A 12,348-nucleotide genomic window follows, 5' to 3' on the forward strand; every position below is an offset into this window, starting at 1 on the left:
GACCGCCCCAATCGTACTCGTGAGTAAATCATGCTCAAAAGTAGTATTAACGTTAAGTTTAACAAACCCCACCGAAGGACACGATACTGATGGTGACCAATTTGAATCCTTGTCGTCTTTTTTTTTTCTTTTTTCTTTTTTGAGAAAGAATCCTTCTCGTCTTAGTCTACTGGAAATCAGTCATCGCTGATGGTGACCCGATAATTACTTGACCTGGCGGACACGCAATGGTGCTGGAGACATGTGATACAGACAAACACTTGACTCGGAATACGTCACAGTTAAGTGCCTGAGTCAAGACGTCATGTGGAAAACTTAAAATTCAACATCAATACTTGCTCCTACATTTAATTGAGTACTCCCTCCGCCCCGAATTACTTGTCGCAGAAATGGATGTATTTTAAATTAAAAATATGTTTAGATAAATTCATTTCCCCGACAAATTATTTCGGACGGAGGGAGCACTAGATACTGATAATGACATAGGATGATGACATGTATCGATTTCCAAAAATGAAAACGGGAGATAATGGAGACTTCACAAAAAATCTGCACGTATTGTTTGCATAAGAATCTCTTTTTTTTTGCGAGAAATGCATAAGAATCCTTTGGTAGCCTTTATTATGTACTATATTAGTGCCAAACACGGGCTAACTAAACTCTCTACAAATTCCCCGCAAAAAAAAATCTCTACAAATTCCGCAGCAACAACAAAAGAACTCTGTATGGAAGAAAATTTATGATTCCAAAGTTAGGTTTTGACTAGTCATACTAATACTGATCAACTGAAATGGGCTGGCCAGAAATAAGCAGAAAAAAAATGGTTTACTATTCCTTTTTCCAGGTGACTTGCTGATAAGTATGCCACGGGTTGAGTTGATCATCTGGATCGAGAGAAGAACAACAGCAGGCAGTTCTAGCTAGGCATGGCGATCATCCTGCTGCTCTTGCTCAGCTGCCTCACGCCGTTCCAGGAGGCGGCAGCCGATGCGTTCTGCGACAACGTTAAGGTCCTCGCCGCCACCCTCCCCAACAAAACCTCCTCCTCCCCGGTACACTTCGCCACCACCACCGTCGGCCAAGCCCCTGACATCGTCTACGCGCTCGCGCTCTGCCGTGGTGACATTCTCAACGACACTGCCTGCTCCCAGAGCGTCGCCAACACGTTCGGCATAGTGCGGAACGCCACGCCACCGGACATGGAGTGCTACGGGGGAACCCGCTATTATGCCGAGTATAGTATCCTCCTCTACAACTTCAACGACATCCTTGCTCCCTCAATATACACCAATAGTACGGGAGATGAAAACGGTGGCGACCCTCCCTTTGAGAGGTGGAACGTCAAGAACGTCACCGGCGACGTGCCCCTCGTCGCCGGCCTCATCCGCGAGCTGCTGGTGGAGACCGTGGAGAAGGCAGCCAGCGCGACGCCGAGGCGGTTCGCCACGGGCGTCATGGACAGCGGCACCACCTTCCCAAAGGTGTACTCGTTGGCGCAGTGCACGCCGGACTTGTCAACCGGGGACTGCCTGGCATGCCTGAATCATCTCCTCGGCTTGATCAACTCCACCATGTCCCTGCGCATGGGAGGACAGATGGGCGTCATACGGTGCTACTTCAGGTATGAGGCGTCTCCGTTCTACCAAGGCCAGCCTATGATAAGCCTCGGGCCGCCGGCTCCGACTCCAGGCGAACACAAAAGTAAGCCTATACACTTGTTGATTCTTCTAGTTATGCCAAGAATTAAGAACATGTAGAGGACTAATTCAGAGCTAACATGCTTGGTTGGCATGCTATCATGTATGTTCATATCAGGGCGCATGAGCAAGCTGTGGATAATTGCCATAGTTTTAGTACCTGTAGCGGCAGCAGCATTTCTCTTTTTCATCCTATACTCTCGTCGTCTCACAAAGCAAAGAAAAGGTACTCCACTAATTAATTAATTAAGTTCTGAAACGATGTTCCATTCTATAATTTCAAGAGCATTTTTACTTGCAGTTAATCATAGTGTTAGATACGACTAAACGTGAGGGATTTCCCATATTCTCAATCATATATTTAGGTACACTGCTGAGATTACAAGGATCAAGACGTTCTCAAGATTTGGAAGGAGAGGAAGAACTAGTTTGGCAAGGGGGGAATTCAGAGTTCATGGTGTTTGATTTTGAACAGCTACTAGAGGCCACAAATAATTTTTCAGAAGAAAACAAACTTGGACAAGGTGGCTTTGGCCCTGTCTACAAGGTAAATTAGTAAGCTTATATGATTTCCGTATTTATTGGGAACTACTCCCTTGGTTCACAAATATAAGATGATCTGATTTTTTTGTGAGTCGGATGTATATAGACATGTTTTACTATGTTTGTTCACTCCTTTCAGTCTATATGTAGTTCATATATGACTTCATACTGAAATATCCAAGACATCTTATATTTGTGAAGGGAGGGAGTATTTAGTTAGTCTATATGAATTATAATTATTGTGAGAACGAAATAATTTATAAGCCCACATTTTGTGACCAACCTCCAGCTAGCAATTTGGAATTGAGAAGCAGATTAGAGGCTTTTTAACCCACAGGGCAAAACGCCTGTTTCATTCACATTGAAAAGACAACCAAATTACAATACTTCAGGCGAACAAAGCCAGCAAATGCTGACAGAAGGGGGAAAAACTAACAGCTCAGCATGACCAGGATGGAAGCATAATTTACATGAGGAGGATTAGTGCAAACTGGTAGAACCTAACTTTTGAATACATACTTTTCCCAGGGCAAGCTTACTGATGGACTAGAGATAGCAGTTAAGCGACTTGCTTCACATTCTGGTCAAGGTTTCACAGAGTTCAAAAATGAAGTCCAGCTCATAGCCAAACTCCAGCACAGCAATTTGGTTAGGCTTTTGGGATGTTGCTATCAAGACGAGGAGAAAATATTGGTGTATGAATACTTGCCAAACAAAAGCCCCATGAGTACAGCTGTATTCCCTAGGTAACTGGCCTGTACAGAATATGATCATTTACCTTGTCTATTCCCCCTGTTATACTAATATCTAATTGATGTGCAGATGAAAAAAGAAGAGAATTACTGGAATGGTCGAAACTTGTTGCGATAATCGAAGGAATAGCACATGGACTGCTTTACCTACATAAGCACTCCCGGTTGCGTGTCATACATCGAGATCTGAAACCTAGCAACATTCTGTTGGACAGTGAAATGAATCCAAAAATTTCAGATTTTGGGCTAGCAAAAATATTTAGCTCAAACACCGAAGGAAACACAACAACAAGAGTGGTTGGTACATAGTAAGTTTCATATAAATAAAATCATCTCATAAGTATTTATATTACACTTGAACAATACACACTAACTATTACATGTGTCATATACAATTTTAGTGGCTACATGGCCCCTGAGTATGCTTCACAGGGTGTCTTCTCTATCAAGTCCGACGTCTTCAGCTTTGGTGTTATTATCTTTGAGATCCTTAGTGGAAAACGGAATTCTGGAAACCAACAATATGGAGATTTCATCAATCTTCTTGGATATGTGAGATTGTATACAGAAACTTAAGCATGCATTTTTTTTCATTTGTTGTACAATTTTCAATTACTTAGGAATTAGAAGTTATAACACAACCTCCAATTTCCAAACAGGCATGGCAGTTATGGGATGAGGGAAGGTGGATTGATCTCGTTAGTTCATCATCGTTTTCCAAAAGTCACTCGACAAAGATGATGAGGTGCATTAACATAGCACTATTGTGCGTACAAGAGAATGCAGCCGATCGACCAACTATGGCTGATGTTATAGCTATGCTAAGCAATGAGGCTATGATCATCGATGAGCCTAAGCAGCCAGCATATTTCAATGTGAGGGTAGGAAATGAAGAGACATCGACTGCTACAGAGTCATGTAGTATTAATGATATGACCATATCAGCCACACTTCCTAGATAATATTTTGTTCGTGTTACATGGTTTATATGTCGCAGTCTATATTGATGATACTACAACTCTTGTACAATTTATAAGTTTAAGCCACCCTTCCTAATTGGTGTATAGTCCTTCATTATATTTTTGCATATTTTTACCTAGATTAATTGTTTGTTTATGATATGGGAAATGATTCTGACCACTCCGTCGATCTAGGTGCGGGTGTCCGCCACCTCTAGCACGCGACGTGCGTCCCATGTGTGGCTCATCCATCCTTATTCCCAGCAAAATAGCATCCACGCGTTTCTCCACACCACTGAGCCATCTTCTTCCTTGTGAATCCCCTTAAGTTCTTTCACAATGAAGCAAACCTCTAATGTGACGGGCGGATTTGTTTGTCAGTCTGAGCCTCTCGGTCTCCCCTTACTCCCGTGATCACTGATCGGTGTTCTTGTACGTAGTTGCGAGACCAAGCACTAATTTTGGTTGCCTGGAGCGATGTGAAGGACGGTGGTTTGGTGCCTCGACGGCAGGCGGTGCAAAGGGCGACGGGGTTCACGATCGATACCGCGCTCGGCGCAGCGGCGCTGACACACCACTACTACACCACCAAACGAAGCAATCCACTAACATAGGGTCGCCCGCCGTTCAACACCGACACCGTCCTGTAGGAGCAACGGCGTCCATGGCTGCTGTCTCATCGAGTTCAGCCACAACCGTCGGTGCTGCCGCAGCAATAGTTCATGCAACATGACTTCTATAGCAGAAGCAGCATGACCTTTGTTGCAACACAATCTGATGTTTTGCAACATGATCTCTGTTGCAAAAAAATTATGCACTATGACCATGTTGCAAAAAAAATCTGCAGACGTTTTTGCACGATCTCTATTTCAACATTTTTTAAATAATCTCCGTTGCAAATGTTTCTGCAACACTACCTATGCCACAAATGTTTCTGTAACATTAGCTCTATTGCAATGGTGATGGACGCTGGTCAGCCGCTTGATAACGCTAGATCTAATGGCTCGCAACCTGGCCGATAATTTAAAAAGATAAGCCGGCGGACGCATAGTTATGCATGGTGTCCCAAAGGCACGGTTTTGTTTCTCTTTAGCTGATGTAGACATGATTTGGACCATATAGGAAGAGTATGCAGATGCCGAACAATTGTATCTTCTTTTCCAGAAGATGGTGACCAGTTGATATATACTTTGGCTGATCCGGTAAATTAGATACTTTGGTGATACTTTGGTGACCAGTTGACCTAATCCCTCCACCTAATCTTGTAAACCTAGTCCGTAAAAAGAATCCGTACGATGAAGCATTACACCGTGAAGAATTATTTCATCCAAGAAACAGGTTTTTTTAAGGAAGTCCAAGAAACATGTGACGCCGATGATTGAACGTTTCTAATCTACGGATTGCCGGAGTGATACTGAAAGCAACACAATGTTATTTAAATAAAATTTGGGTTAGTATGGGTCGGTTTGAGGGGGGAAAGCTATAATTCCTGAGATAATAAGCTCCGGGGGAAAGGCTAATTGAGTTTAATTTTCTAAACGGTTTTCTTATGCGAAAATGCGAAATGGAGGACGAGCTCCATGAAGCCCCTTATTTTGAAAATTTTAAAAATCACATTTTAAAGTTTCAAAAAAATCTACAAAAATCAAAAGCATTCATACGGATGTACTATATTACATGTGTGTAAAATTTTAAGATGATAAGCTACACAAAAAAGATGTAATCATGATTTTGAAATGATGAACAGTAATACACTGTTTACTTAAAAAATGCATGAATTTGTCTTTTTCTGTGTAGCTCTCGCCATAAAAACTGAGCTCCATGGAACTCGCCCTCAAAAAATGCCTTACTCTTTCTTATGAGATTATGTACAGTATTATAGGGGAAAGGTGAGTGATGTTCTCAACTTACTATTGGAGAAATGGTCAGGGATGCTCTCAACTCAGCTGTCTCAACTTACTGGCCGGGATGGAGTTACGTGCTAGGTGCCCTTTTCCCATTAATCTCCCTCTGATGTTCACGTCCTTCCCACTGTTTCACAATGTACATATTTTTTTAAAATTAATTTGAATTGCTTACCACATATGGCACGTGGTCATAATGTACATATCTAAACATGTCACATAAATGAAAAACCGACATTGCCAATGTAATTAAAAATATATCATTTTGGTGACACCAGAAAGAAACAGTGATAAGCATATAGGTGTTTACAAGACACCTACACGCGGAAAAGTTTAGTCGCTAATTGTTTTTGAGGAAAAGAAGTTTAGTTGCATTGAAAGCAAAATCTGTCAAAAACAGAACAGTCTGTAGTAATCTGTACTCCAACCGTACTTCTGCTACACCAAAAATTCTGAAAAATAGGAAAACCTAAGTAATTTGTCTATTAATCTTCTGCAAAAAGAATCGCCATTTTATCTATAAGCGTGAAACGGTTTGAGGGAAGACACCTCTCAAAGGGCGATCAGCTCATATATTTATAGTAGGATTACAAGTCTTGGAGACCAGGAAATAAACCCTAAACGCATATATGTACAACCGTATGCAAACGGAATACGCGAGATTAGCTATACAAAGTTATACGTTAACATCCCCCCACAGTTTGTGCATTGGTCGAACGCATAAACTGTACCGAAAGTCCAGGAAGAGCTGAGTCGGTAAGCCCTTCGTCATGATGTCGGCAAACTGCTGTGAGGATGGCACGTGGAGAACCCGAATCTGACTGAGAAATACCTTCTCGCAGACGAAGTGGATGTCGATCTCGATGTGCTTCATGCGGCGATGCTGGACCGGGTTACATGCCATGTAAACAGCACTGCCGTTATCATAGAAGACAACGGCCGCGGACGGAAGAGGACGATGAAGCTCAAGAAGGAGCTGTCGAAGCCAGCAGCACTCAGCCACGACATGTGCCACGGCTCTGTACTCGTCCTCGGCACTGGAGCGGGACACCGTGGCCTGGCGTTTGGAGGACCAAGACACCAGCTTGTCACCGAGGTAGACACAGTAGCCAGAGGTAGAGCGTCGGGTGTCGGGGCAGCCAGCCCAATCCGCGTCAGAGTAGGCAGTGAGCGAGGCGGCCGGTGTGGAGTGGAGCTAAAGACCGAGGTCGAGGGTGCCACGAACATAGCGAAGAATCCGCTTGACGACGTTGACGTGAGGTTCCCGAGGATCATGCATGTAGAGGCACGCTTGCTGGATAGCATGTGCAATGCCGGGCGAGTGAGCATTGAAGGAAATATGCCCTAGAGGCAATAATAAAGTTGTTATTTATATGTCCTTATATCATGATAAATGTTTATTATTCATGCTAGAATTGTATTAACCGGAAACTTAGTACATGTGTGAATATATAGACAAACTGTGTGTAACTAGTATGCCTCTACTTGACTAGCTCATTAATCAAAGATGGTTAAGTTTCCTAGCCATGGACATGAGTTGTCATTTGATTAACGGGATCACATCATTAGAGAATGATGTGATTGACTTGACCCATCCGTTAGCTTAGCACGATGATCATTTAGTTTGTTGCTATTGCTTTCTTCATAACTTATACATGTTCCTATGACTATGAGATTATGCAACTCCCGAATACCGGAGGAACAATTAGTGTGCTATCAAACGTCACAACGTAACTGGGTGATTATAAAGATGCTCCACAGGTGTCTCCGATGGTGTTTGTTGAGTTGGCATAGATCGAGATTAGGATTTGTCACTCCGATTGTCGGAGAGGTATCTCTGGGCCCTCTCAGTAATGCACATCACTATAAGCCTTGCAAGCAATGTGACTAATGAGTTAGTTACGGGATGATGCATTACGGAACGAGTAAAGAGACTTGCCGGTAACGAGATTGAACTAGGTATTGAGATACCGACGATCGAATCTCGGGCAAGTAACATACCGATGACAAAGGGAACACCATATGTTGTTATGCGGTTTGACCGATAAAGATCTTCGCAGAATATGTAGGAACCAATATGAGCATCCAGGTTCCACTATTGGTTATTGACCGGAGATGAGTCTCGGTCATGTCTACATAGTTCTCGAACTCGTAGGGTCCGCACGCGTAACGTTCGATGACGATCGGTATTATGAGTTTATGTGTTTTGATGTACCGAAGGTTGTTCGGAGTCCCGTATGTGATCACGGACATGACGAGGAGTCTCGAAATTGTCGAGAGATAAAGATCGATATATTGGAAGGCTATGTTTGGAGATCGGAATGGTTCCGGGTGAGTTCGGGCATTTACCGGAGTACCGAGGGGTTACTGGAAAGCCCCGGGGAGTCATTGGGCCTTAATGGGCCTTAGTGGGAGAGAGGAGGAGGCGGCCAACGTGGGGGCACGCCCCCCCCAGCCCAATCCGAATTGGGAGGGCGGCCGGCCCCCCTTTCCTTCTCTCCCTCTCCCCCTTCCTTCTTCTCCTACTCCAACTAAGGAAGGGGGGGGGGATTCTACTCCCACCGGGAGTAGGACTCCCCCTTTGGGTGCGCCATGAGAGGGCCGGCCCTCCCCTCCTCCACTCCTTTATATACAGGGGAGGGGGGAACCCCATAGACACACAAGTTGATTGTTTAGCCGTGTGCAGTGCCCCCCTCCACAGATTTCCACCTCGGTCATATCGTTGCAGTGCTTAGGTGAAGCCCTGCGCCGGTAGCTTCATCATCACCGTCATCACGCCGTCATGCTGACGAAACTCTCCCTCGACCTCAGCTGCATCTAGAGTTTGTGGGACGTCACCGAGCTGAACGTGTGCAGATCGCGGAGGTGCCGTACCTTCGGTGCTAGGATCGGTCGGATCGTGAAGACGTACGACTACATCAACCGCGTTGTCATAATGCTTCCGCTTTCGGTCTACGAGGGTACGTGGACAACACTCTCCCCTCTCGTTGCTATGCATCACCTAGATGGATCTTGCATGTGCGTAGGATTTTTTTTGAAATTACTGCGTTCCCCAACAGTGGCATCCGAGCCAAGTCTATGCGTATATGTTATATGCACGAGGAGAACACAAAGAGTTGTGGGCGATAATAGTCATACTGCTTACCAGCATGTCATACTTTGATTCGGCGGTATTGTTGGATGAAGCAACTCAGACCGACATTACGTGTACGCTTACGCGAGACTGGTTCTACCGACGTGCTTCGCACACAGGTGGCTAGTGGGTGTCTGTTTCTCCAGCTTTAGTTGAATCGAGTGTGACTACGCCCGGTCTTTGTTGAAGGTTAAAAAGCAAACTTGATGAAAAATCATTGTGGTTTTGATGCGTAGGTAAGAACGGTTCTTACTAAGCCCGTAGCAGCCACGTAAAACTTGCAACAACAAAGTAGAGGACGTCTAACTTGTTTTTGCAGGGCATGTTGTGATGTGATATGGTCAAGACGTGATTATATAAATTGTTGTATGAGATGATCATGTTTTGTAACACAGTTGTCGGCAACTGGCAGGAGCCATATGGTTGTCGCTTTATTGTATGAAATGCAATCGCCATGTAATTGCTTTACTTTATCACTAAGCGGTAGCGATAGTCGTAGAAGCAATAGCTAGCGAGACGACAACGATGCTTCGATGGAGTTCAAGGTGTCAAGCCGGTGACGATGGTGATCATGACGGTGCTTTGGAGATGAAGATCAAAGACACAAGATGATGATGGCCATATCATATCACTTATATTGATTGCATGTGATGTTTATCCTTTATGCATCTTATTTTGCTTAGTTTGGCGGTAGCATTATAAGATGACCTCTCACTAAATTTCAAGGTACAAGTGTTCTCCCTGAGTATGCACCGTTGCGAAAGTTCATCGTGCCGAGACACCACGTGATGATTGGGTGTGATAAGCTCTATGTTCACATACGACGGGTGCAAGCCAGTTTTGCACATGCAGAATACTCGGGTTAAACTTGATGAGCCTAGCATATGCAGATATGGCCTTGGAACAGTGAGACCGAAAGGTCGAGCATGAATCATATAGTAGATATGATCAACATAGTGATGTTCACCATTGAAAACTACTCCATCTCACATGATGATCAGACATGGTTTAGTTGATATGGATCACGTGATCACTTACATGATTAAAGGGATGTCTATCTAAGTGGGAGTTCTTAAGTAATATGATTAATTGAACTTTAATTTATCATGAACTTAGTACCTGATAGTATTTTGCATGTCTATCTTGTTGTATATAAATGGCCCGTGCTGTTGTTCCGTTGAATTTTAATGCGTTCCTAGAGAAAGCTAAGTTGAAATATGATGGTAGCAATTACACGGACTGGGTCCGTAACTTGAGGATTATCCTCATTGCTGCACAGAAGAATTACGTCTTGGAAGCACCGCTAGGTGCCAAACCCGATGTAGGAGCAACGCCAGATGTTATGAACGTATGGCAGAGCAAAGCTGATGACTACTCAATAGTTCAGTGTGCCATGCTTTACGGCTTAGAACCAGGACTTCAACAACGTTCTGAACGTCGTGGAGCATATGAGATGTTCCAGGAGTTGAAGTTAATAGTTCAAGCAAATGCCCAGATTGAGAGATATGAAGTCTCCAATAAGTTCTATAGGTGCAAAATGGAGGAGAATAGTTCTGTCAATGAACATATACTTGGAATGGCTGGGTACCACAACCACTTGACTCAACTGGGAGTTAATCTTCCTGATGATAGTGTCATTGACAGAGTTCTTCAATCACTGCCACCAAGCTACAAAAGCTTCGTGATGAACTATAATATGCAAGGGATGGATAAGCCAATTCCCAAGCTCTTCGCGCTGCTAAAGTCTGTGGAGGTAGAAATCAAGAAGGAGCATCAAGTGTTGATAGTTAACAAGACCACCAGTTTCAAGAAAAAGCGCAAAGGGAAGAAGGGGAACTTCAAGAAGAACGGCAAACAAGTTGCTACTCAAGTGAAGAAGCCCAAGTCTGGACCTAAGCCTGAGACTGAGTGCTTCTACTGCAAAAGGACTGGTCACCAGAAGCGGAACTGCCCCAAGTATATGGCGGAGAAGAAGGGTGGCAAAGTGAAAGGTATATTTGATATACATGTTATTGATGTGTACTTAACTAATGCTCGCAGTAGCGCCTGGGTATTTGATACTGGTTTTGTTGCTAATATTTGCAACTCGAAACAGGTACTACAGATTAAGCGAAGATTGGCTAAGGACGAGGTGACGATGCGCGTGGGAAATGGTTCCAAAGTTGATGTGATCGCCGTCGGCACGCTACCTCTACATCTACCTTCGGGATTAGTTCTAGACCTAAATAATTGTTATTTGGTGCCAGCGTTGAGGATGAACATTATATCTGGATATTGTTTGATGCGAGACGGTTATTCATTTAAATCAGAGAATAATGGTTGTTCTATGTATATGAGTAATATCTTTTATGGTCATACACCCTTGATGAGTGGTCTATTTTTACTAAATCTTGATAGTAGTGATACACATGTTCATAGTATTGAAGCCAAAAGATATAAGTTTAAAAATGATAGTGCAACTTATTTGTGGCACTGCCGTTTAGGTCATATTGGTGTAAAGTGCAGGAAGAAACTCCATGCTGATGGGCTTTTGGAATCACTTGATGCTTGCGAACCATGCCTCATGGGCAAGATGACTAAGACTCCGTTCTCCGGAACAATGGAGCGAGCAACAGACTTGTTGGAAATAATACATACTGATGTATGCGGTCCGATGAGTGTTGATGCTCGCGGCGGGTATCGTTATTTTCTTACCTTCACAGATGATTTGAGCAGATATGGGTATATCTACTTGATGAGACATAAGTCTGAAACATTTGAAAAGTTCAAAGAATTTCAGAGTGAAGTGGAAAATCATCGTAACAAGAAAATAAAGTTTCTACGATCTGATCGTGGAGGAGAATATTTGAGTTACGAGTTTGGTCTTCATTTGAAACAATGCGGAATAGTTTCGCAACTCATGCCACCCGGAACACCACAGCGTAATGGTGTGTCCGAACGTCGTAATCGTACTTTATTAGATATGGTGCGATCTATGATGTCTCTTACTGATTTACCGCTATCGTTTTGGGTCTATGCTTCAGAGACGGCTGCATTCACGTTAAATAGGGCACCATCTAAATCCGTTGAGACAACACCTTATGAATTGTGGTTTGGCAAGAAACCCAAGTTGTCGTTTCTTAAAGTGTGGGGCTGCGATGCTTATGTGAAAAAGCTTCAACCTGATAAGCTCGAACCCTAATCGGAGATATGTGTCTTGATAGGATACCCAAAGGAGACTGTTGGGTACACCTTCTATCATAGATCCGAAGGCAAGATATTCGTTGCTAAGAATGGATCCTTTCTAGAGAAGGAGTTTCTCTCGAAAGAAGTGAGTGGGAGGAAAGTAGAACTTGATGAGGTAATTGTACCTTCTCCCGA

The 12,348-nt window shown here is 43.5% G+C and overlaps 1 protein-coding gene across 1 annotated transcript; it reads left to right on the forward strand.

Moving 5' to 3' along the window:
• Positions 1-787: 787 nt before the first annotated feature.
• LOC123168945 (cysteine-rich receptor-like protein kinase 6) lies at positions 788-4,056 on the forward strand. The gene is made up of 7 exons (XM_044586808.1): positions 788-1,701; positions 1,816-1,923; positions 2,063-2,244; positions 2,769-2,961; positions 3,213-3,300; positions 3,394-3,544; positions 3,652-4,056. The coding sequence occupies exons 1-7, from the start codon at positions 927-929 to the stop codon at positions 3,952-3,954; spliced, it is 1,800 nt and encodes a 599-aa protein (XP_044442743.1). The 5' UTR covers positions 788-926; the 3' UTR covers positions 3,955-4,056.
• Positions 4,057-12,348: the final 8,292 nt, after the last annotated feature.

The sequence above is a fragment of the Triticum aestivum genome, chromosome 7D (genome assembly GCF_018294505.1).
Source record: "Triticum aestivum cultivar Chinese Spring chromosome 7D, IWGSC CS RefSeq v2.1, whole genome shotgun sequence".
Taxonomy (NCBI): domain Eukaryota; kingdom Viridiplantae; phylum Streptophyta; class Magnoliopsida; order Poales; family Poaceae; genus Triticum; species Triticum aestivum.